The following is a 27,771-nucleotide window of genomic DNA, read 5'->3' as shown; positions in this document are numbered from 1 at the left end:
AAATCGTATTTATATCTATGAAAGCTTTCTGCTTATGTGGAAATTTTTATCAATAGCTTGAAAACCCTTTCCTGGCCCTGATTTGGACTCTTTCATTCCTAAAAGTGTGATTTATCTTCAGAACTTCATGTAAATAGAATTAAGCATCTGTAATTGGCCGGAGAGCCAATCATGTTTTTTTAGTTGTAAATTTTTGTTTTAGGTGAAGATTGCGTAAGTTTTTGCTTTGTTAGTGTCCTTTTCGTTCTTCCTTCTCTTTTTTTTCGTGATTTATCTTCTATGGAGTGTCTAGTGTCGTAAGATGTAAAATCTTATGTAATTTGACTTTTACTGAGTGTTGACTTAAAAGTTATGTTTTCAATTATTGTGCACAATTTTTGTTTTGTCTAAGTCCTTTTAGTTTTTCCTTCTCATTTTTTCATACTCCTCTTAGAGCGTCTTTGTTTTATATAGAGGGTAACAATAAACTATTATTATTTTTATCGAAAGATTGATAGCATTTTCTAGGCCCTATTTCAGACTCTAAAGCTATTTCTGAATCCTATTTATCTTGGGGGGGGGGGGCTCTAGGTATAATCAAGTTTGCACGATTAATAACTGAGCCACACATATTTTTGGTCTTTGAAAAACTTTCTTTTTTAGGTGCAGATTTATATCGATCCCCCGTGGAAACTTATTGCAAGAACATTGATTATTATCTCTCAGGGGAAAGTACAGGACACTTTTCAGAAAACACAATGTCATGGCTACGTAAGTACTTATATGCAATTTATAATTTATAGCCCTTCACTTGTAGCCCTAATATTTGGGTCTTTCTTTATCACCTTATCTGAGAAAACAACGTTATAGGATATTGTTTGTCCTGTAAGAGGACAGACAGTTTCATATAATTCATTTTCAATGAATTATAAACTTGCTATGGATTCGTAATACATAGACTTTTTTAAAAACTAAATTTTATTAAAAATTGTTTTATCTCTGAAGAGACCAAAATCTCAAAAAATGTATGTTTTAAAAAATTGAAAATTTTAAGACTCGGAAGATCGATCTTGAAAAATTACTTGTCTTTGAAAAGCCATTCTTTAAGTATTGAAAATATGAATTTTTCCAAGAAGCAGACATAAAAACTTAAGTGTTATGTTTTAGTGCACTTAATTGATCATAGCGCGGGCCCAAAACATCATACCGAAAAGAATAGGGAACTTATTAGAGTTGTATCTTTGGCAATTTCACATGGTGAAAATTCACTAGCGCCACTGACATTCTAGCATCAGACGACATTATTAAAAAGAGTAAAAAATATCCAAGACAGTTGGATAATTGACAGAATTAGTTAGTAGTGTAACAGGATGAAAGATGAAATTTCTCTATAAGCGATAAATAACCAATATTATTGTTTTTAAAAATTATTTAAAGTCAAAAAGTTTCAAATCTTTGTCGGGTTAAATCCCCTGTTGGGGATTAAATAAAAAAAACTAGTTTTTTTAACTGAAAGTAAGGAGCGACATTAAAACTTAAAACGAACAGATATTACTCCGTATATGATATGGGTTGTCCCCTCCTCAACGCCTCACTCTTTTGTAAAGTTTTTAATTGTTCTAAAAAGTAAAATTGTGGCAGAGTCAAACTTTAGTGTAATGAGCGAGGGATTATGGACTTACTTTCAGTTAAAAAGCTAGTTTTTTATTTAATTTCTGAACGTTTTTGAATTAATGTATGTTTGATTTCGGCTCTCCGCACATAAATTATTAAAATGAAATTTGCATATTAATTCTTTTTTTTTGGCTAAATGGCTTTCTCTTAGTTTTGATCAGACAGTTTTGAGAAATAAGGGGCGGGGAAGGAGGCTTAGTTGCCCTCCAATTTTTCGGTTACTTAAAAAGGCAACTAGAAATTTAATTTTTGACGAACGTTTTTATTAGTAAAAAATATACGTAACTTAAGAATTAACTTACGTAACAAATTTTTATATTCTTATATTTTTTTTATGTATACGAGGGGTTCGTACCCTCGTTAATACCTCGCTCTTTACACAAAACGTTAATTTTTGTCCCAATTCTTTAAGAATGGCCCCTGAACCAGAAAGGCCGTAGAATAAATGATTGAAATTACTAAAAATACTTTAGCATAAAGAGCGAGGTATTTATCTCATTCTAAATACCACACTCTTTATACTAAAGTATTTTTAGAACCCCTCATATGCGTAATAATCTTTGTTCGTTTTACGTTTCAGTGCTGCTCCTTACTTTCAATTGAAAAAACGTTTTCATGTTTATTTTTTCATTGTTTTTTTTTATAGTAATGCTAGAAAATCCTGCGCCCTTTTCATTGAATTTTGTCTTCCCCCATGACATATTCCTCCAAGGAAAGATCCTCCCACATGGCCCCCTCCCCTCAACCCCACCCCCCAAACCAAAAAAAAAAAATGAAAACGTCTGTACATTTCCCAATAACTATTACTGTATGTAAACACTGGTCAAAGTTTGTAACTTGCAGCCCCTCCCTTGGGGATTGTGGGGGTAAACTCATTCCCAAAGACATAGTTATTATGGTTTTCAACTATGCGGAACACAATGACTATCTCAAAATTTTGATCCGTTGACTTTGGGAAAAAATGAGCGTGGGAGGGGGCCTAGGTGCCCTCCAATTTTTTTGGTCACTTAAAAAGGGCTCTAGAACTTTTCATTTCCCTTATAATGAGCCCTCTTGCAAGACTCTAGGACCACTTGGTCGATACGATGACCCCTGAGAAAAAAAAACAACAAACAAATAAACACGCACCCGTGATTTGTCTTCTGGCAAAAAATACGAAATTCCACATTTTTATAGATAGGAGCTTGAAATTTTTGCTGTAGGGTTCTCTGATACGCCGAATGCGATGGTGACCATCAATTTGAAGAATCATTAAGATTCTATGACTTTTAAAGGGTGTTTCTCCCTATTTTCCAAAATCAGGCAAATTTTCTCAGGCTCGTAACTTTTGACGACAAAGACTAAATTCGATGAAATTTAAATATTTAAAATAAGCATGAAAATTCGACTCTTTTGATGTATGTTTTAGGATCAAAATTCCGTTTTTTAGAGTCTCGTTTACTATTGAGCCGGGTCGCTCCTAACTACAGTTCGTTACCACGAACTGTTTGATTTGAGGACAACTTAAGGTAAGATTTAAGGGAAATGGGAACTTTCTGGGAGTGTGTAAAGAGGGATGCTCTGAATAGATTGAGATGGAGGAGAAGCATACGTACCGGTGTTGGCCTCAGGTGACTTGATGATGAAGTGAGTTATTAGTAGTGAGTTATTAGTAGTCATTTCAAATCAATATTGAATCTGCACAAAGTATGCCTGGATTAGCGTGGAAAAATCTTTGCTCATTTAAGTAGGCTGGTCAACTTTAAGCAGGTAATTCTATTGGCTAGTTGACAGCACGCCAATTTCATAACTCTCCCCAACATTTAAAGTATCCAATAAGACAAGTGCGCCAAGTACGATCAGTCAAAATGGCCGAAGGCTAGATGGCGTTGGTGATTTTCGAGTTTTCGAAGGAAAAAAACGAGTTTTTTTCTCCTGTGAAATTTTTTTAAGAACTACAACCGTAGCAGTCACAGAAGAATATTTTTCCTGTGCTTAATTCTATCATTTTCCCTAAATTATATTATTTCCTAAATAATAAGTACCAAGAATATAAAATTTTGACTTAGCTAATCTTAAAAAATTAGGAATAATCGACTACTTAGTTTTTAGTGAAAAAGACCTCCGCAATCAGTTGCGTTATTTCTTGGTAGTAGCAGCCAAGCCGTCAAACGTATAAAACAAAATGTGAGTGAAATATGCAAAAAGTAAGTTAAAAAATGTATGGTACCTTAGATCTTTATGATTCGTAAATGTCGTGACCTTCACCAAGTTTTAAATGCTAATCAAATATGGTGAATATATGGAAAATTAGCAACCCATGATATGCTCATTAGATTTTATTCTGACAAAGATTAATGTGGAACAATGAAATTAAGTAGCCAGTAGGCTTCTGTGTACTGTTATGGTTGTATTCACAAAAGACTTTTTTCAAAAAGGGAAAAATAATTTGTCTTACTTGTTTAACCGTGAAGAACCAATGTCTATTAAGAGGATTGACATTTTTGTATTTGACTATTGATTTAAATTCTCTTGACTATTTGGCTGAATTGTTTGACTATTGATTACTTGAGTAATTGTTCCACAACGAGACTTGGGTGAAAATTCAGGTTAGAGTTAGTTAAAAATATAATATATTTCCTAATGTATTTATTAAATTAAAAAAAAATATTTTTTTAGCTGAAAGTAAGGAGCGACATTAAAACTTAAAACGAACAGAAATTGCTCCGTATATAAAATGGGTTGTCCCCTCCGCAAGCCCTCGCTCTTTACGCTAAAGCTTTTAATTGTTTTAAAAAGTAGAATTGTGGCAAAGAGTCAAACGTTAGCGTAAAGAGCGAGGGATTGCGGAGGGGACAACCCATTTTATATACGGAGTAATTTCTGTTCGTTTTAAGTTTTAATGTCGCTCCTTACTTTCAGCTAAAAAAATATTTTTTTTAATTTAATTTCTGAACGTTTTTGAATTAATGCATGTTTCGTTTTGGCTCTCGGCACATAAATTATTAAAATGAAATTTGTATATTAATTCTTTTTTTGGCTAAATGGCTTTCTCTTACTTTTGATCAGACGATTTTGAGAAATAAGGGTGGAGAAGGAGGCCTAGTTGCCCTCCAATTTTTCGGTTGCTTAAAAAGGCAACTAGAACTTTTAATTTTTAACGAATGTTTTTATTAGTAAAAAAATACGTAACTTATAAATTAGCAACTTACGTAACAAACTTTCATAATATTATATTTTTGTTATGTATACAAGGGGGTTTGTATCCTCGTTAATACCTCGCTCTTTACACTAAATCTTAAGTTTTGTCCCAATTCTTTAAGAATGACCCCTGAATCAGAAAGGCCGTAGAATAAATAGTTGAAATTACTAAAAATACTTTAGCATAAAGAGCGACGTATTTATCTCCTCCTAAATACCTCGCTCTTTATGCTAAAGTATTTTTAGAACCCCTCATATGCGTAATAATCTCTGTTCGTTTTAAGTTTCAATGCTACTCCTTCCTTTCATTTTAAAAAACGTTTTCATGTTTATTTTTCATTGTTTTCTTATAGTAATGCTAGAAAATCATGCGCCCTTTTCATTGAATTTTTCTTCCCCCATGACAGATTCCTCCAAGGAAAGATCCTCCGACATAGCCCCACCCCCCAAACAAAATGAAATCCCTCTGAAAACGTCTGTACACTTCCCAATAACCATTACTATACGTAAACACTGGTCAAAGTTTGTGACTTGCAGCCCCTCCCCCAGGGATTGTGGGGGAGTAAATCATCCCCAAATACATAGTTATTATGGTTTTCGACTATGCTGAACAAAATGGCTATCTCAAAATTTTGATCCGTTAACTTTGGGGAAAAAATTAGCGTGGGAGGGGGCCTAGATGCCCTCTAATTTTTTTGGTCACTTAAAAAGGGCACTAGAACTTTTCATTTCGTTAGAATGAGCCCTCTTGCGACATTCTAGGACCACTTGGTCGATACGATGACCCCCTGGAAAAAAAAACAAAACAAACAAACAAATAAACACGCACCCGTGATTTGTCTTCTGGCAAAAAATACAAAATTCCACATTTTTGTAGTTAGGAGCTTGAAACTTCTACAGTAGGGTTCTCTGATACGCTGAATCTGATGGTGTGATTTTCGTTAAGATTCTATGACTTTTAGGGGGTGTTTCCCCCTATTTTCTTAAATAAGGCAAATTTTCCCAGGCTCGTAACTTTTGATGGGTAAGACTAAACTTGATGAAACTAATATATTTAAAATCAGCATTAAAATGCGATTCTTTTGGTATAGCTATTGATATCAAAATTCAATTTTTTAGAGTTTTGGTTACTATTGAGCCGGGTCGCTGCTTACTACAGTTCGTTACCACGAACTGTTTGATAAGCTGTAGTTGTCGTCTTTGGGAATCCATAGACTGTTACTGTTTGAATTGTTACGTACAAAAGCTTTCCTAACAGATTAGTTTTGCTTATTCATTTTCACCGCTCAACATTAAACACTAACAAAAATGTGACACTGTCCTAAGAACTTCATAACCTTAATCAACCAAAAGAAATTACTGAAAGGTCTTGGTTCACAGGCCTAAGATGGGACTAAGGGGGCAAACAGTATTTCTATTTTGGCGACCTTGGTAATTTCAAGTGCTCCTAATCTTTTAATTTACTCTGTGTGGTCAAAAAGATTGTCCCCGGGCGACATTTTTTAATCAGGCATGCATGCTGGGGAAGGGGATGTTTGGGGCCATGTCCCGTCGAAATACCAGGATTTTAGAATTTCTTTTGTGTTCCATTTTTTTAATTTTTGTCATCTGTTTCAGAAAATTCCACAATAGCGAGGTTTATTTATCGCTTCCTTCTTTTCTAGATATGGGAAGATCAATGATAGCAATGTTCATTATTGCCTTTTTCTTTAACTTTATTGCATTTTGGACTGGCGTTGCCGGATGTTGGAGGAGGTCCCCTGGAAATATTACAGCGACTGCCTTGCTTATGTTGCTTTCATGTAAGTATTGCTATATTTTTTAAGATAATTTTCATATATCAAGTCGATATCTTGATCTTCTGCGCGTCTGGTTGATCATAAACATTACTGTCATCTGTTTTATTTCATAAAATTAATTTTTTTCCTTATTTTGACTTCGTTAATTTACTGCCGTCTCAATCGATAGTGGTAATTTTCATTTGCTAGAATTTCTTTAGGGATAATCAACTATTTAAACATTAGATACTAGCAGCAGGTAAGGTTGGATGACAGGCATACAAAAAACAGGAAAAAAAACGAGGACCAGAAAAAAACAATTCTTTCACCTTATGGCCGAGGACCAGAAAAATTTTTTGTTTCATCATGTGGCTGCGGCATCATATGGCCGCGACCCTACTCCATTAGGAGTGGGGTTGACTCTAGCTGAGCTTACAGTCACATCCATGACCTCCGCTCCACAACCAACAATCAGCGACACCAGGACTGGAACCCCTGCCCTAACGGATACAGGGTTGCAAGTGCTAATAAAACAACTGGTTATTAAAAACAAAAAATAATCAGAAAAAAAACCCAACAAAATCTGTAAACTTTTGTAACACTTTCACTAATGGCTTGTGCTGCCAAAATGGTAATTCACTTATGCATTTGCTAAAAATGACTTAGTTTCTACTGGTGGGGAGTCTCTCCCGAAAATAAAATTCTGAATTATCACATCTTCCCAACAGTAAACACCAAAAACAAGAGGAACAATAGGAAATTCTTTTCGCAAGACGGTGGGAAACTGATTAAAATGAATATTTTGGCCCTTGTTTTTTGTTTTATAATGTTTTGCAAGATCGTTTTAATTAAATTTTTGCATAGAGCATTTATTGAATATTCTCCCAAGTCCCAATTTAGGAAAATATTATTATTAATCTTAAGTTTGATTTCAATTGCTTCTCGAATAACCTGTTTTATGCCTAGGCCATCAAACAGTTCGTGGTAACGAACTGTAGTAAGGAGCGACCCGGCTCAATAGTAACCAAAACTCTAAAAAATTGAACTTTGATATCAATATCTACATCAAAAGAATCGCATTTTAATGCTGATTTTAAATATATAAGTTTCATCAAGTTTAGTCTTACCCATCAAAAGTTACGAGCCTGAGAAAATTTGCCTTATTTAAGAAAATAGGGGGAAACACCCCCTAAAAGGGGGATCCTATCGTAGGATCTTAACAAAATGACACCATCAGATTCAGCGTATCAGAGAACCCTACTGTAGAAGTTTCAAGCTCCTATCTACAAAAATGTGGAATTTTGTATTTTTTGCCAGAAGACAAATCACGGGTGCGTGTTTATTTGTTTGTTTTGTTTTTTTTCTTCTCCCCAGGGGTCATCGTATCGACCAAGTGGTCCTAGAATGTCGCAAGAGGGCTCATTCTAACGGAAATGAAAAGTTCTAGTGCCCTTTTTAAGTGACCCAAAAAATTGGAGGGCATCTAGGCCCCCTCCCACGCTCATTTTTTTCCCGAAGTCAACAGATCAAAATTTTCAGATAGCCATTTTGTTCAGCATAGTCGAAAACCATAATAACTATGTCTTTGGGGATGACTTACTCCCCCACAATCCCTGGGGGGGGGAGGGGCTGCAAGTTACAAACTTTGACCAGTGTTTACATATAGTAATGGTTATTAGGAAGTGTACAGACGTTTTCAGGGGGACTTTATTTTGTTTGGGGGTGGGGCTGAGGGGGGGGATATGTTGGAGGATCTTTCCTTGGAGGAATCTGTCATGGGGGAAGAAAAATTCAATGACAAGGGCGCAGGATTCTCTGGCATTACTATAAGAAAACAATGAAAAATAAACATGAAAACGTTTTTTCAAATGAAAGGAAGAAGTAGCATTGGAACTTAAAACGAACAGAGATTATTACGCATATGAGGGGTTCTAAAAATACTTTAGCATAAAGAGCGAGGTATTTAGGAGGAGATAAATACCTTGCTCTCTATGCTAAAGTATTTTTAGTAATTTCAACTATAAATAGGGTCATTCTTATAGGGGTCATTCTTAAAGAATATGGACAAAACTTACGATTTAGTGTAAAGAGCGTGAATGAAATGAGTTGTCCCCTTCACAGTCCCTCGCTCTTTACGCTAAAGTTTGACTCTTTGCCACAATTCTACTTTTTAAAACAATTAAAAGCTTTAGCGTAAAGAGCGAGGGATTGTGGAGGGGACAACTCATTTCATATACGGAGTAATTTCTGTTCGTTTTAAGTTTTAATGTCGCTCCTTACTTTCAGCTAAAAAAATTAGTTTTTTTTTATTTAATTGCTAATAAGGGTGATTTCTTCAAAAAGTATTTGGTGGCTAGGATTTTTAAACGCATAACTGTTTAAAGCAGAATTAAAGGAAACAGAAGCAACATTAGAATTTAAAGCTTTGGTGATATCATCTTTTTGCTGTTGTACAACAGCATAAAGATAGCCTAAAGCTGATTTAAAAAAAAATTCAGTAAAGCAGAAATAATTTTGTGGTCTTTAGCAGGTTTAGGGGGTACTAGCTGTACTCCTATTTGTGGTAATTGCTATCTATTTTAAGTTTGATTCGATTATCTATATATATAAAAATAAGTTTTTTTTTGTGTGTCTGTCGACTGACGTCATGTTTGTGTGTCAACTGACGTCATATTTGTTGACCAACGTCATTAGAAGGATTGAGCTGTATGTCGTCATGAAGTTGTTTGTCGACTGACGTCATGTTTGTCGACTGACGAAATTACAGACCGGGACAAATGACGACCGGGACACAGGGAATATAAATGATGACCGGGACAGTCAAAGAGAAATTACAGACTGGGACACCGGGACACAAATAACGACCGGGAAATATAAATGACGACCGGGATTCTCAAAGATAAATTACAGACCGGGACACCGGGACACAAGGAATATAAATGACGACCGGGACGCTCAAAGAGAAATTACAGACTGGGACACTGGGACAAAAATGACGACCGGGATACTGGGAATATAAATGACGACCGGGACACAGGGACACAACTACAACGGGGACACCATGGGCACAGGGGGATATATAAATGACGACGGGGACACAGGGAATGTTCGATTAGCAATCACCGTCAACAAAGATCAAGGGCAATCATTAGAATAATGAGGTATAGATCTGAATACGGATTGTTTTTCCCATGGACAATTTTATGTTACATGTTCAAGAGTCGGTAAACCTGACAATCTATTTATATGCACAGACAATGGGACATCGAAGAATGTTGTATATTCGCAAGTTTTACGTAGTTAAAAACATATATATATCTATCTATATTCAGAGGTGGGACACAGGGACACAACTACAATGACGCGTAATGACTTACGCGCACGGGGGGCTTGGAGGGGGGGGGGCGCAAAGCGCCCCCTCCAACTAGGTGTTGCTAGTATACTATAATTTCTGTTCGTTTTGAGTTTCATTTATTTATTGACAGTGATTTAAGTTAATTTTTACTTTTCTTTGAAGAACTTCTCTTCTAGAAAAAGTTTTAAAATTAATTTTAGTAAGAGAGAATCTCTTACCAATACTCTGCATCAATGGACACTTCCATTGCACAAGTGAGCATTCCTGTGCATGCCGACTGGTTATAAAGATGAAAATTTAACGAGAAATTGAGGACGGTGCAATGTAGACTTGTTAATTCTTTCCCATCTGCTCTAATACTGGATGTAGCGTAATTCTGCACTGGGATCTTGCTAGCAAACCTAGCCCTCAATTTCAGATTTTTCATTCATCGTGTAAGGATCATGAGTATGTAAAAATCAAATCGACTTCACTTGGATTCAAAACTTGGCCTCAACCTCGTGTCTGGACTTTTTTGTCATTTCAAAGAAAACCTTCTTTAAGGCAATTACTACTATGGTGACTTCAAATTTTGCGTTCCAGTCCCTACCCGAGTTTGTAGGAAAATGGTCAGCTAAATGATATACGATGAGCTAAACATGAATGGTCACCTAATCTATGATACTTAATAAAATTCAAGTGGCCATTAAGTTACTGCAAGAAGCCCGGTTTTAACCTATGTCAGAGAACCAGGTTCTGCTGAATATCAGTACAAGTGAGCTGGCTCACGAAGTACATTGTGTAGAAACTAGGGCTGTTCCGATCAAAAAGGTCCGTATTGGGTATAAAATCCCTAACTTTTCTGAAAACACCAAGTTGGAGGTTGCTTGGCGTACCTCTTTTTCCACACTGAACGGCGAAATAAATAAGCTAAACTATTTAGTTAAATTTGACCAGGCTTTTCACCCATAAAGAGAATCTTCTAAAAACTTCAAAGAAAATCTAAGTCTTCTTAAGCTGTTTGCTACCGAATTTTTAGCTTATCCTTTTGTGGATTTTTCACTCATGTTTCATTATTAAATATGTTGTCCGTTGCTACCAAAAAACTACATAACTTCACATGGAGATTTTTTTAGTAAATTTTAAATTTAAATCTAATGTGCACAGCTCTTATCTTTCGTATTGACGTTTCTATTTAAAGTAATTTACATACCAAGACCATGCACTGGAAACATAAGCCATTATTAAAGAAAACTGTATATGCGTTCTATGAACATGGTGACTACACATGACCTACAAAAACGAGAAAAACCAAAAATATATTATAAAATATAAAAAAAAACAAGGGTATTTTTTCAACCGGTGGAAAAAAAAAACGAAGGAAAAAAAAAGCAGATATTTCGGCAAGGACATCCACCAAGACGTCCTCAGTGCTCAAATAAAACAAACAATTTTTTTTTTATACTGAGGACGGCTTGGTGGAAGTCGTTGCCGAAGCATCTGCTTTTGTTTTTTCGCTTTGTTTTTTCCACTGGCTAAAAATCACCATCATTTTCTTGTTTTTTTTTTTTTTTTTTTGATCAGACAAAATACAACTAGTGGTTTAAATCTGTCGAGGGGTATTCGGAATAAAATTTAACTAATGTGGAGATTCATATAGCTGTTTGAATTTTAACCGACTTTTTATTCAAATTTTCGTAACCATTTGTTTTATCGTATTTACGTGTTATCCGTGAAAATTTGATTTTATGAGTATTTTGTGACATTTAGGACAGTTTTATTCGAATTGAATTCATTGGTGTTTTTTTGAATAAATACAGCTACGCCTGACAGCTAACGCCATAGCCAACAATTATATTTGATCAAAATGAGATCAGAACTATTTATTTGTTGATTGTTTTTTTTACATTGGCAATTTTATTTGAATTGAGTTCTGCAATTTTAAATAGGTACAGATACACAGGAAAAAGTAGCAGTTTTTAACACCACTGTCAGTAAGTCATAACTGTCATTTAGTCATAAATAAATGAACACATTCATTTAATAATTTGAATTAAAACAGCTACACTGAAAAATGAGAAAAAGCTGATAGCTGAAACTATTTTATTAGCTTATACTGTAATACTATAGCAAATGAAATGTAATTATTAGCAGAATAAGCCCTTTTTGTGTGATTCTAAGACTTTTTTTTTGTAGATTGTATTTGTTGCCTTTAAGAAAATGCAATCCAATTGAATTGGATTTCCAATTGGAATCCAATTGAATCTCAGTTACATTGAATAAGGGAAAAATTATTTTAAAGCTATTGTCAACAAATATATTTAAATATTAACAGATTGAGTCCATTTTGCTCGGTTTCACCACTTTTTATATGTCAATTATTTTGTGACATTTAGGGCAATTCTAATCGAACTGAATTGACTGCTGTAATTTTGAATGAACAAAGCTACACTGAAGAAGGTGAAACATTTGGTAGCTAAAATTTTTGTCAAAGATTGTATTTAGTATTTAATAGATTAAGCACATTTTCTGTAGTTTTAAGATTTTTGATTTGTAGAATATTTTGTGATATTTAGAAATATTTAATCCAATCGAATGACTGTAATTTTGGATAAGACAGTCACGCCGAATAAGAGGAATGTATTTTAACGCCTTTGTCAACAAATGCATTGAAGTATTAACAGATTGAGCCATTTTTGCACGGTTTTAACACTCTTTATATGTCAATTATTTTGTGACATTTACGGTAATTTTAATCGAACTGAATTGACTGCTATAATTTTGAATAAACACAGCTACATTGAAGAAGGAGAAAAAGTTGGTAGCCAAAATTATTGTCAGAAATTTCATTTAAAATTTAATATTTTAAGCTCTTTTTACGCGGTTTTCAGGTTTTTTATTTGTAGAATATCTTGTGACATTTTGGAAAATTGTACTAATTGTATGAAAATTGTAAAATTGACTGTAGTTTTGAATTAACACAGTTATGGTGAATAAGTGAAAAGTATTTTAACGCATTTGTTAACAAATACATTTAATTTTTAAGAGATAGAGACCGTTTTACACAGTTTGAAGAATTTTTATCAGTCAATTATTATGTGACATTTAGAGCAATTTTAATCAAATTGAATGACTGCTGTAATTTTGAATAAATACAGCTACACTGAAAGCTAACACTGTTGCCAAAAAGTTACTTTTATAGATCATTTGATTGGGTCTTTTTGCTTGGTTTTCAGGCTTTTTATTTGTCGATTATTTGGCGCAGAAAGATTTTAGTTGAATTGAGTTGACCGCTGTAATTTTGAATAAACAGAACTACACCGGAGAAAGAAAAAAAGTTGATAGCTAATACTATTATCAGAAAATTAGATTTGATCATCAACAAAATAATTCCTTGTTGTGTAGTTTTGAGACTTCTCATTTATAGATTATTTTGTTGCATTTAGAAAAATTCAATCGGATGAAATTGACTCCTCAAATTTTGAATCAACACAGTTACACTGGATAATAGGAATTTTTTTCAATGCCATTGTATATTTACATTGTTATATATTCTGCAAATATATTTAAACATTAACAAATTAAGCCCCTTTTGCACGGTCTTAAGACTTTTGATCTGTCAATTATTTTGTGATATTTAAAGGAATTTTAATCAAACTGAATTGACTGCTGTAATCTTGAATAAACTGAAAAAGGAAACTGAAAGCTACACTGAAAAAGGAGAAAAATTGGTAACTAACGCCATTGTTAGTAAATTCCGTGTAATCATCAACAAATGAGCCCTTTTTTTGCATGGTTTTGTGGCTTTAACCGCAATTGTGAATAAAAACTAAACATTCATGGTTATTAATTCGATTTTTATTCTTGAGTTTTATGCCAAGGTTTACTCCGAGTCGAATGCCGCTGCAACTAGACTAACATTAATGTTTCAAACAGAGTGTGAAATCCAATTTGTTACTATATCTCTTATGAGCAGTTAACCAAGCGGACCATTAGCTTCAACCAATTTTGCCAAATGATTTTAAGGCAACTCGAAATGATTAAAGGCAAAATTTTCTGAAGTAATCCAGAATAAATCATTTAACAATGTTTTTACATCTATATTAGCAAAGGGTGTCTAAAAAAGAACGCCAGATTTAAGTCTACTATCAATTGAACTTGTCACACATTTACACGATGTTTACGAATTAGTCATTTGTGCCTAAATTCCCCCTATTCAATTTATTTATTCTATAAACTCATTCCATTCCATTCTGTTTTTAGTCTATTGTGCCTAAATCCATCACGTTCAATTTATTCATTCTATAAATTCATTCCATTCCATTCTGATTTAGTCTATAGTGCCTAAATCTATCCAATTCAATTTATTCATTCTATAAATTCAATCCATTCCATTCTGTTTTTAGTCTATTGTGCCTAAATCCATCCCATTCAATTTATTCATTCTATAAATTCATTCCATTACATTCTGTTTTTAGTCTGTTGTGTCTAAATCCATCCCATTCAATTTATTTGACAAATTCATTCCATGCCATTCTTGTTTTAGTGCGTTGCACCGGAATTCATTCCATCCAAAATCAAACCGACGGAAAAAATCGGCGAGTCTAGTCTTTTTTAAAATAACTTTCGTCAAAAATTTCATTCAAAAAATTAATAACTTTGTTACCCAAAAAGTTTAAGAGGTATATACATAAATGTGCCATCAAATAACATTTTACACTGATAAGACCAAAAGTACTTTCAGTAAGTTTTAAATCAGGGGCCTCCAAGCTTTTATGCCGGAGGGACAAATCATCTATCAAACATCAGTTTGGGGGGTCAACTACACAATTGAGGTCCAAATAAGAAAGAAACAAAACAGAGATGATGCATTTAAATCATACATTTTGTACTATTATATTTACAATTTTAATGTTAATGAATATTATATTTAATATTGCTTAATAACACATTGATACACTGCACATGTACACCTGCTATTTTTTATACTTACGTGTTTCTTGTGAAGCTTTTTAAGGTGTATCGAAATCATCAATTTGATGCAAGAATGTAACGCTTATACTGCTGCATATGTTTGTTAGCACACATCTAATGATTTATGTATTAATATATACATACATCATTAAATATAATCAATAATCATTCATATATGATTGTGTAAATATGATGAAAATCTAATACTTTAGCAACAAAATTGTGGAAATTAAAACTGAGAATAATGGAAAGTTGGCTGCCCAGAACGCATTGTATTCAATACCTAACATAACCAACTCTATATACTAAATTCTTAATTATAATATACCGGCATAGTAGTTTATCTCCCTCTGGCTAAGCTGATTATCTGAGAATGCACACAGAAAAACTAGTTTTAAACAGATAAAACCTCTTGAGTGTGGCTGGGATAACACGTAAGTACCTACAATTACATACGTACGTATTACATATAAGGTTGCTGACCATTAATGTGTGATTTAAACAGTTCATCCCAAAAAAAATCTGACGTCTATGATTATTTCACAAGAAACTCAGAAAAGTATTATATGACATTACAAATCTATTTAAGTGGTCAAAAATCTCTTTATACAAACAGACTCGAGCTTTTCAATGGATTGCCCAGATACTAAAGGATATAAATGTGATTAGAAATAGAAACAAAATACAAAGCATATTAAAGCTAATGTTTCTCTTTTGTAAACTGTTAATAATATACATTATTAACAGGTCGTCCTTGTCTGGGTTGGGAGGATGTCATAAATAAAGATTTAAAGGAAATGGGAACTTCCTGGGAGGGTGTAAAGAGGGAGGCTTTAAATAGATTAGGTTAGAGGAGGAGCGTGCGTAGCTGTGTTGGCCTCAGGCGGCTTGGTGCTGCAGTGAGTTAGTAGTAGTAGTAGTAGTAATTCTGACGAACATACATGTTGTTACGCAGTTAGATGCTGACTCAGCTAACCGATACATATCCAAACCTCCTTATCGCAGCAGTTAACCGCAACTGGCAAGCTGTGATCAAAATCATCAAGTCCTGAACAAGTAGCGAACCATTTAAAAACTTCTATTAGATAGTATTATGTAAATTCATTAACTTTGAACAGTCAATGAGATGATATAATCTGACCTTTCTTTGGCGATTAAAAGGTCTCCAGGGGCAGGATGAGAAACCCTATCAGGCCGCATCTGGCCCGCCTGCCACAGTTTTGAGACCCTGTTTTAAATCATAAAAATAGAAGAGGTCGATTCTATTTCCAAGAAGAAAACACTGGATAATTTGTAAGCGTGAAATCTCTTTGTTAAGACTAAGACATCCTCATCATGGCAAGGTAGCTTTCACAAATCAGCGAACCAGAACAAAAGTTGACTATTACCTGATGAAATAGATAGAAATCTATTGTTCATGGATTGTACTGTTTCTATTTAATACTTGTTACTCTCAGTTACTTTCATTTCATAATTTTTAATTCGTTGCAGTGGATAAAGAAGGACTTGGTAATGTTAAGGCCATGTCTAAGGTTATCAAGAGAGGATGGGAAACCATAGACCTCTGAATTTAAAGACCTGAGTATTTAAGAGACCTGAGACCTAGTAATTTAAGGACCTGTGTAACAATCTCTTATGCTGAGATTCAGGTTATGGCTTTGACTGTTCTTTTAGTAATGGAAGGATTTCAACAGTTTTTTTTCTGACTCTTATCCTAATCCTGACTTTACTTCGATGTCTCAATTCCGATTCCTTCCGATTCTGTATAATTCGCTTTCTTTTTTATTTCATCAATATTAACCACGATTTAGGTTAATATTGTTCAATTAATATTGTTCAATTGTTCAATTAAATAATATATTGGACATGTTCCTGATTCAATAGTTGACTACAGGGCCGTATCCAGAATTTTTGTGTAGGGGAGGGGGACAAAAAGATTCATAAACATATCATAAATTTGTTTATTTGCATTTTTGTTACGTTTTTAGGAACTCATTTCAGGAAAACATTTCGGGAGAGGGTCCAAACCCCTTAACCCCCTCCCTTTGGAAATGGTCTTGGTTGACTTTCAATGATCTGCTAGTTTTAAATTTCAGGCTTAAAAGTTAATAAAGAATAAAATGCATGAAACTTTTGCGGTGCCAGGAAGTCAAAGTTTGTTTTCATCTGCGACACAGCTAAAAAACACCACAAAAAAAGGACAGTGACCTTTTCAAGCATAGTATTTTGTTTTGTTTTTGGGAGGGTGAGTACTCATTTCATTTATTTTCATCTCATAAAATTAAACCAAATTTAAGGTCAGTAAGGTAACAAAAATAGAAATAAAGCAATAGTAAGATTCCTGAGTTCTATAATCGCATAGCTTGTTTCGCTTATGCGAAAGATAGAGTTCACCTAATAACTGCATAATCCCTTCTATAGTTGGTTTATCAATATAATAAAAATTGGCATCTGTTTTTCAGCTGTTAAACTAAGATGTGTGAAGGGAAATGAGACGTTCTGACCGTTTCCCCGTGGATTTTGGAGATTTTTGCAATTTTTCCTTCAGAGTGTTATATTTGCCTAAAAATTCCCCTAGCTATCGAAGTTTCGTTCTTTCTGAAATATCATCCCCCTTGCAAGATAAATCTTGCGTAAGGTCCTGGTCGAAGTTATGCTCGTTTTTCATTATATCTAAAATATTCTAGTGCATGTTAAAGTTAATCTATATTAAAAAAAACCGCTTCAGCCAAAAACATAATTAAGAATGACTCAATAGACATATTACCCTAACTCTACAGATCGATTCTGTACTGACACGATTTTGTGCAGCATCGTTTTCTCGACATTAATAGAAAAATGATCAGAAATTAAATAATTTTTCAAATGAAAGTAAGGAGCGACATTAAAACTTAAAACGAACTGAAATTATTCCAAATATGAGGATGCTGCTCCCCCCCCCCCTCGAAAAAATTGAAAAGTTTCATTGCATTGTTGCTTCTAAATTAAATTTACATTAAAAACGGTGGAACATTAATTTAAATAAACAAAGTTTTCGAGGGAAGTAAAGAGTGAAGTTGAAACTTAAACAAACAAAAATTATTGGACAGTTTTTGTCATGATATTCTTCTTGCAAAATTTTTGCATTTTTTTGTTCGGGGAGAAGCATTAGAATGGTTGCAATCTTATCTTCATGATCGATTTATTTCTTTTAATCCAGGGTCTATAAGGCCGAAGAAGACTTTGGAATTCCACAAGGGTGTAACCTTGGTCCTTTGCTTTGCGTTGTATATGCCAATTACTTACATTGGGCTATAAGAGGTGCTCTAAGGTCCAATTGTTGCATTATATGTCACCCAGATGAGTTGCAATATCAAAATTCATTTTATATTGAACAAAATGAAGATTAATTTGCATTTGCCTATGATAGTACACTTGTTTGCGCCTAGCAGTATCAAAATAACTTGGTAATAAAGCTTCAAATACTGATGGACAGAGCTTATGAGTGGTTTGAAGCAAATTATCTCGCTCTAAATATTTTGAAGTCTAAAGGTTTTTACAGAATTGACTTACAATTTCCTGGTCTGAATTACATTCCAAGTTCTAAAGGCATTATTTCTAGATAACAAAATAGGTTTGTTAGGTTTCTAGGAGTCCTTGTTGATGAGAATTTTTCGTGTAAGAATTAAATTAACATTCTCCGACTAGAAGTGTCAAGATACTTAGGTAGGACACGTAAGCTAAGGTATATTTTTCCTGGATGCATTTTAAAGCTTCTTTATGATTCTCTCATACAGCCGTACATAAATTACTCTTCTATTGTTTGGATGATTACTTTCCCATCCCTATTAAAACCACTTTCTCTTCTTCGTGAAAAGACCAGTCAGTTAGTTTCAAATGCGAATACTACGTCAACAAATTCTCTTCTTAGGTTCCGTCCACAGTATATCCTATCTTGTACTATTTTTATTCATAAATATCTTCATGGTCAACTTCCCTCTTGTTTCTCGAAATTTTTACGGCCCCCAGCTAGTGTAAAACTTCATGGAACTCGTAACTCTGAAGTTTTATTGGTTGTTAGAATTTCAAACGAGAGGTCAGATTTTAGCTCTATATACGCATGTACTGTAGTAGGGTTTGGAACTTCCTGCCGAAGAACATCAGAGATTGCCACTCCATCGGGGTCTTCAAAATATTAATGGAAAGTCATTTGGGTTAATTTTTCTTTTTATTTTTTTTTTTTCATTTTAATATATAAGTAATAATAGTAATATATATATATATATATATATATATATATATATATATATATATATATATATATATATATATATATATATATATATATATATATATATATATATATATATATTAGTTGGCCAGTTTGATTGAGTGTAAATAGTTAAAATAAAAGGTTTGATTTAAGTATTTATATTTTTCTGTTTTTCATTTTGTTATTTTTTTCCTCTCCGTGTTTATTTCCTTAATCTTTTATTATGAATCTTGATAGATATGACAGTAATGTTTTTCCCTGCGTTCACAGGCCATAGAGCCTTTTTTGGGGGGTATTAAAAGAGATGCGTGCATTGATTATTTGATATAAATAAAGTTGAAGTTGAAGTTATAGCTCTGGGGATGATATAACACCAAAATTCCTTGGGGAAACGGCTGTAAGTTTTGGAATTTGTCTATTGCTTACGTACATCATTTGTTATTGGTGAACATACGGAATTTTTCCGATGGGAGGGGGTTAATTTTCTGTGGAGATATTTTTTTGGAGGTAATCATCCACGGATGGGGAGATATTTTCTGGCCTGATTTTAAAAACAATCAGAAATTACTTAAAATATTTTTGTATAACTGGAAGTTAGGAGCAACATTAAAACTGAAAACAAATAGAAATTACTCCGTATATTAGGGGGGTTACCCCCTACTCAATCATCCTCTTTTTACGCTAAAGTTCACCTTTTAGTCCCAATTCTTTAAGAACGGCTGCTGAACACATAAGCCGTTGATTTGGAATATGAAGCTTTATCAAAGTGCTAAAAAAATTTAGTGTAACGATTAAGAGATTGAGAAGAGGGAAAGCCTCTTCCCAATCGAAATAATTTCTCTCCATTTTAAGTTTCAATATTGGCCCTTACTTTCAGTTAAGATTATTTATTTAATTTTTTATTTAACAGCCATAAAAATTTCTTTACACAAAGCCTTAGCCATCGGCCTGAAATTGTATTGAGACTATGCATTAGCATAGTCATTAGCAATAATAAAACAAGAAAAAAAAAGAAGACGCTGCGGTGGAACAGCGGATCGATCTCTGGCAATATAGTGTCCAGGGTTAGATCCCAGCTGCTGCAGGGTCAGGAATCGGATGGAGATGATGCATCAATGTCTCCAAGTAATCATGCAAGAAGAAAGAAAGGCCTTACCAAGTCTTTGCTGGTTCCTCTCAATATTACAAAGCAATACAAATTTTCCTCCTTGTCCTTTGCAAAATTTAAATTCTCTGGTTTAGGGTTATTGACCAGGAGAAGATGATATATGTGAATCGGTAAAGATGAACGTACCCTAATACAGTACAGGAGGAATACATTTGTGGTAAGATTCGTAGTCACACGGAAGCAGCCATGCAGGAGAAAATATAATTCAAATACCGTGAGAATCTATTTAATAAATTAATTCTCAAATATCTAAGCTGGTTTTATTCGTCTATGCGCTTTGGAATCAAAGCCAACAATTTATATGACTCATTTTAATTAGTTAATTATTGTTATTGATATCCCTAACGGTCTTGCCAGGAAAAGAAACATTTTGGTTGATTCGATATAAGCTCAGATTGATGAAAAAAAAGTTTCAAAAAAAAAATCAATAAGGGTAGAACGGAGAAAAAATTAATTCATGATTTTTTTTTCGTATTATTGGCTGAATGTTTTTTTTTATAACTCGCAACGTTGTGCATCTCGTCTGAAACTGCATTTCAGGTAACAACCAAAGACCTAAATTATGACAATCTGTCCTTTCAGCACAAATTTTTTTTTCACGTTTTTACCCAATTCCTGTGGAAGCGCAGTTAATTGATGCTCTGCTTGGCAACATTGGGCCCAGGGATCAGTCCCTGCTTGCTTTTGAACAAGCCTCCTACTTATGCTCCGCGGCAAGATTCTTACAGAAAGGGGTACACATAACATTCAAAAGTTTGGGAAACACTGCTATGAATCATAAACCGATATTGGCACAAAACAAGGTGGTGCCTTCACTCTTTTACAAGCATTAAATAAAAAAACAAGTTTTTTTTTAACTGCAAGTAAGGAGCAAAATTAAAAACTAAAACGAACAGAAATTGTTCCGTATTTGAAAGGGGTTGTCCCCTCCTCAACGCCCCCCTCTTTACGCTAAAGTTTGACTCTTTCTCACAACACTACTTCTTATAACAATAAAAAACTTTAACGTAAAGAGCGATCGCTTACACAAGTAGATAGATCACTTTGATTTTTTTTTCAAATGGTTACTTACTCTCTGCCGCCTGATGTGCATCTCAGGGTGCCATTTCACCCACCATGCTCGGAAACACATCTAGGCGTAATTCCCCCTCACTTCATCTCCTTGCATGACGCGTGGCATGAATAACTTCGCATGGCATGCACAATGTAATGTATGTAATTTTGTTAAAAGCGCTTTCTCCATTCTCTTATAAACTGTCCATACCCCCATCCGTAAATTCAGTTGATTCCGAACTTTTTTTTTGCTTTTATTGGCATTTAAAATTTTCAATTACACTTGTAGTATCTAGAAAGGAATATTAAGTGAAAGTTGTCATTTATTAAGTTCTGAACCGTGAGAACAAAAATCTGGGCCACGTATTGAATTTTGTACGAGAAAATTGAAAACTTAATCGATTCTCTATGTAATTTATAGGTAGACATTTGGTTAATATTTTGTTAACCTGTTCTGTTTCGATTTTATTTCTTCATTAGCGAAGTGGCAAATCAAGTTAAAACATCAGTGAATACAACCTTTCCCCTCGTTTGAAGCTTTTGTCTTTCCTATATATTGTGAGCGTCTGTCTTTCCTGTGGAAATTTCTTGAAGTTAAAAAGTTTCTTCTTATTTGTCCATATTTAATTAAAAAAAATTATCGGCTAGTGTCGCTTAAGAAAACAAGAATTTAGTTGCAAAATTATAGTGTAATACCTTGGAAGGTTAATAACTTATAAATAAAGTGAAAATATAGAAACATATATATAAATGTTAATTTTTTTCATCTGTGAATATGATAATTAGTCCCAAATAATTTTGTTTTGTATTCCCAAAATCGTATGAATTGAAACTAAAGAAATAAGCGACCGAAATATTCAAAAAAGTAGCGCCAATCCGTTAAAAAACTATATTAAAAGCCAATAGAAAAAACGAGGTAACTCGGATCTAAAAAAACTTTTACAATTGGACATAGAAAGAACTGAGCTCTTTCTTTGAGGGGGTCGGGGGAAAGCTAACGGCTTTGTTTCGCCTGAATTTTAATGAATATATTCGTCATTTTTCTCTTTTGACACATTTCTTAAATGTCTTCTTGTTTCCAATGGGGTCATCGCCTCTCTGACCCGTATCTGGCAGCACCCTTATATACAACTCAAATATATTTTTTTCGATCAATTAACAATAATTTGAAGGTCCAGCACTATGAATATTGTCTTCTGATACTAAGTTTTAGTAAAATACGGGGCGGCGACTTTCGCGAAGGGTGGTAAGGACTTGACTTGGATTTCATCCGGCCTCTATTGCTGTATTTTCTTATGGGAAGTCGATGTATATGGTGGCATGGTCCTATTCAAGAAGCCATCTGTTACAACCACAAGTTCGCAGGCAGAGCCACTACACGAATATATGTGCTCAGAGGAGAGTTTTGTAGTAGCAAAAATAAAAAATTTCCTGAAAATCAAAACTTGTATGAGCTAGAGATTTATCTAGCAAGAAGAACGGAAGGGTCTACCCAAAAAAAAAAAATAAAAAAATAAAAACTTAGACAATAATAAAAAAAATATCATTTTAAAATGCCAGGTGCTTTTAACCAGGTGCTTTAAAATAGTTGCAAAAATTTAACCGAGTCAATGTAAAAAATTGATTTTCCAATTCAGCGGTTGAGTGTTTCAGAGGCCAAGTAAATTAACTAAATTTTACATTGTTTTTAAAGGAATTCCATATAAAGTTAACCAAACCGTATCATCGATGGTATCAATGCTATTATGTATGCTTTTATCATAGATACACTTGTCAAAGCTTAGAGTGTATCATTGTTTTAAGGGGTGCTGATTGCCCTCCTAGATTTTTGGAATTGAAACAATCTTTTTTAGAACTTTCACTAAGAAAAAAATGCTCATTCCCTAAAAAGGCCAAAAAATTCCTCCTTAAGAAAATTCAGCTCACTCCCGTCGATTTCAGGCACAGGAAAACCCCCTCCTCAAGCTTGACTCAGTATTCGTTTCTTCTGGTTAATTACATTTGTTATAGAAATGTCAAATCGCCTTTTAAAAGACTTAGTTAACATTTGTACCAATAACTTGTCTTGCAAAATTTACAGTTTTCTTCATCTCCCTGAATGTCAGAACTCAAGGTTTCGAAAATGTACAGTCCATATAGAGAAAAACAAATTAGAATGTTTTAGGTCAATGGAATTTAAACGTATCTAATGCCAAGTTTACGGGCAAATTTTAAGTGCAGTTCAGTCAATTGGCTTTAAAGGATGCCTGTAAAGAATTGGCAATGTAGACCCATGTACTTGGCAAATAAAATAAATGAACAGATCAATAATTTTAAAAGGAAAAGGTATTATTTATATATATAAAAAAAAATAAAAGAACATATTTACTCTCGCTGAATATTTTGAAGTTTAGTTATTTTGACCTGAAATACCTATTTGACGTCCAGAGGCTAAATGATTGTCTTTGGCCCATATGATGAAAAAGGGTATTTAAGGGAACTTTCTCAACGTGACGTTGAGATACAGGTCCAGAAAAAACCCTGTACCTAAACAGGATATCTGACCTTGCACTTGCTAATGCATGGAGACCAGCTAGACATACATATCCATACTACTCTTAAGTGTAGTAGGTGTTAAATGTAGTAGAGCATCTTCTTGATCATTCAACCTGCTAGCATCAAGGCCGGCTTTGATTGTGCAGCCAATCATAGTCTTTCATATTTTTGAAAGCTCTCCTATCATAATGGCTGTCCAGTCATTGCTTGTTATATAAAAACGATCCACCTCCAAAAAATACTTGACAGGGTGAATGATGTCCATCGAGACGAAAGGAAGCTTCCTGATTGGTGAAGGTCGACATCTTACAAAGAGAGTTCTAGACTCACGAACTGGATGTTTAGGTGTAACTTGTTGCAGTTAGACACTGAAAATTACGTGTAAGCTTTGCCTGGATAAATATATAAAAATAAGGACAAAGACATGTCTAGATCACAGACTTATTACCTGAACAATAATACAAAGAAAGCAATGCAATGCCGGACCAAATGAAAAGCCACATGGCATCTTACAGGAATATTGGTGGAATTATTGATGGCATTGCTGGCAATCTTGGTGGTAGTGGAGGAGAAGACCTGAATAACCGGGTACGCCCTCTTCAAACACCTTCGATGAGCTCATCGAGCACATTATGTACGGTGTCTTTAATTGATTAATATGTGCATATTCTAGAAATGTAGATTTAACTAAGTGCAGATGTGAATGCCACTTAAAAGAGCTTAGGACCTAATAAAGAATAAACCAGGTCCATAGTAACCAAAAATCTAAAAACGCGCTTAAAAAAGAACTATCTAGCGAAAAAACCTTGCTGTTTTAGGCTGATTCAGAAAGTACAACTGTTATTTTGATGTTATTTTGACTGTTATTTTGAACCGATGTATAAGAATTCCGGAAAATGCCAGAAACCGCTCGAAAATGGCGTCGGGTCGAAGCAAAAAGTACACCATTTTAATTACTATTCCGCATTGGAATAGTAATTCCACATTGGAATTACAATGGTGTACGACATGTACACCATTGAAACTCCGAAAAGGACTTACAGCCCCTCACATTGAACAATTGGGGATTTTTGGTTTGTAGTTCGAGTTCGATTTTGTTGATATTTTTTATTATGTATCATTTTGAAGTTTGTTTTTTATCCCGTTGAACGGCCGTATGCTGTATCTAAAATGCTTCTATATATTCACTTACTTTCCACTGTTTTGAAAAGCAATTCAAAGCTAATTTTCAGTGGGAGGAGGGGAGGGAGAAATTTTGTCGGCAGAATACTTTACCATATTTTAGGGATTTTTTTCCGAAACCAAATTTTAAGAATGATTTATAAAGCACTATAATTTCTAATTTTATACGAAAAATGGCACGATGAGCAAGTCATCCAAAAAGAAAATGTTAGGGAAATATTGAAATCCAACATAAGTATTAACATTATAGTTGTTCATGAGATGGGGTTTCCCCGGATATGGTTTAAAAAAATTATGGAAGAATTGACCCCCCGCCCCTTTGAAAACCTTCTTCTTTTCAATAAAAGATTAAATAAAGATCCCTAGATTTGTCTCTTATTCTTATTCTGAAAATACTGAACATTTTGTCTTCAAAACTGTGCAGTAAAAAAAAAAAAATTCTACATTTGAACTAGGATCCTGTGCTCAATCCCTTAAAATACTAGAACTTGTGCAACACTGAACTTAAATAATGAACAAAACTATATATAATAAACTTTTTCATTTCAGGTCTTTTTAGTGCTGGAGGCATGGGGCTATGGCACGGTGTAGAATTTTTCGAAAGAGAGAAATTAACAGATCCAGAGTTTTACAAACAATGGCCTGAGGTAAAATATTTTGTATTTACCAATCGTTAAAGTTCTTGTTGAAATAACAGCAACAAGATATTTAAAGGTTATATATATATATATATATATATATATATATATATATATATATATATATATATATATATATATATATATATATATATATATATATATATATATATACATAAAACTTAAGATATAATAGATATAAAATATAGTGTATAGTTATTAAATATAATTGTAGTAATTGCTTTTTTTATAGTAATTTTGCCTCAGAGTATAGCCTCTGATATGAAAAGAAACAGCCAAACTTTCTCTCTCTGAGAGAAATAAACCAGCAATGCTATCAAGCAGTATCCAGCAATATATTTAGGTTAATTTTTTAATAGATCAGTAAATTAATTATTAAGACATAAAATATTGCTTTATGATTTTCTTTGTAACTTTTAGGCTGCATCACGCTGTCAAAACAAGAATCCTTTGGCAAAAATGGCGGAAAGGCTTTAGCCCTAGATATTATTAAATTTGCGATTTCTAATTACATTCTCGGATACAACTCTTAAAAGCTAACAATATTTGCTCAAATTTCGTTACCACGAACTGTTTAGTAAAACCCTTCCATTATTTTGTGTGATCTGTGTGCTTTTAAGAGATATTCAGCATCATTTAATCTTTTTGCATACATTAATATCCTATCTGTAAGTAAAACTGAGGGATTTCCCACTTCAGCACCTGATGTAAATCGTGATTCCCGGGGTAAAACTTCTTCCACCTCGTGTGACAGCCTCCGCGGTACGCTTTCCCCATCTTACGTATCCACTACATTTCTTCACCACGAGTGGCGTGCACCAAATGGTATGCACAATCTTTTAACTTGAATGAACACCCAACAAAATTCAATTTATTTTGAATGAATATTATAATACCAAGTTTGGTGAATTTCTTACAACTAAATATGACCAGTAATATAGTTTAAAATACTGACAGCAGCAAGTTCACATGAAAATATTTCCAAGTTAACTAAAAATAAAATAATTACGCCAGTAGTATATACCATTCTGTTAATAAAAATTACGGAGGAAAGAATTTGTAATTTAGTCCCTTGTGTGCAAGGATTGGTCAATATTTGCTCAAGAGAGTATTTTTCCCTCTCAGGAGATTTCTTATTCTGGCAAAATAGATGTCGTTGTTGATTTTCTAAAGCTTCGCACATTCTTTTCTTTTCAAATTATTTGTATTGATTCTAAAATACCCAAGGCTAAAATAGTGTGCAGAATTTAGGTTGTTTTGTAGAAATAGGCACGCAAATTCACCTATTATGCTCTGAAATATTTCAATAAAGCTTAGCATTCCATAAGTCAAAGGTATGGAAGAGACTCTTCTATTCTTTTTATTTCTAAAAGTGGTTAATATTTTTCACAATAAACTTTGTTTTTCTCCATAGTCTTCACATTCTGAAAAAAAAATAGACGTTTTGTACAGTCTTTGAGGTTTCAGTTCAAATCATTTGAGCAATGATTACGTTCCTATTTACACCTCAGGATGCCACTGTCTAAATACTTTTTCATTTAAATATTCTTTTTTTTTACTCTTATAAGGAATATTTAGTTTAAATTCTGAAATAGGCTGTTTCAGATTCAATACATTACCTGCGCCAGTCTAAATATTCACGCTGGAAATGTGTGCAGTTTTGTTGCACCAAACTACATAATTCGTCTTATTTTTATTATACATTTACACCTTTCCATTTTATGCCATTATCTGCTAATAACACTTTTTTTATATAAGTTTTTATAAATTGCATTTTTTGAAAGAATTATCTTATTTCAGTATATTAAGAACATTTAGTTTTTTCCCCACAGTTTTTCACAAATGATGGTATTCTAGTGTTTAGTTAATATAGCCCTTTTTTGCGCATTTTTATATTCAAAATTGTATTGAAAAACTTAAAAAAAAACAATCCAAACATCAGGTGAATTCTATGAAAGAAATAGTATTATAGGAGAAATTAAAAATAAGATAGTCTGAAATCC

At 33.6% G+C, this 27,771-nt stretch overlaps 2 protein-coding genes across 5 annotated transcripts in view; one reads left to right on the top strand and one right to left on the bottom strand.

The window, feature by feature from the left end:
* Positions 1-27,771, bottom strand: part of LOC136042157 (uncharacterized) — a 276,004-nt gene that overhangs the window by 216,180 nt on the left and 32,053 nt on the right. The gene's annotated exons all lie outside the window — the stretch shown is intronic.
* LOC136042158 (uncharacterized) overlaps positions 1-27,771 on the top strand; it is a 72,246-nt gene that overhangs the window by 22,839 nt on the left and 21,636 nt on the right. For all 3 annotated transcript variants that reach the window (XM_065727084.1, XM_065727086.1, XM_065727083.1), the window contains exons 3-5: positions 643-750; positions 6,498-6,635; positions 25,659-25,756. In XM_065727084.1, coding sequence (XP_065583156.1) covers positions 643-750; positions 6,498-6,635; positions 25,659-25,756 — 344 coding nt within the window. The remainder of the gene's footprint in view (positions 1-642; positions 751-6,497; positions 6,636-25,658; positions 25,757-27,771) is intronic.

The sequence above is a fragment of the Artemia franciscana genome, unplaced genomic scaffold, assembly GCF_032884065.1.
Source record: "Artemia franciscana unplaced genomic scaffold, ASM3288406v1 PGA_scaffold_73, whole genome shotgun sequence".
In the NCBI taxonomy this organism is placed as follows: domain Eukaryota; kingdom Metazoa; phylum Arthropoda; class Branchiopoda; order Anostraca; family Artemiidae; genus Artemia; species Artemia franciscana.
This window is presented reverse-complemented; position numbering and strand designations above follow the sequence as displayed.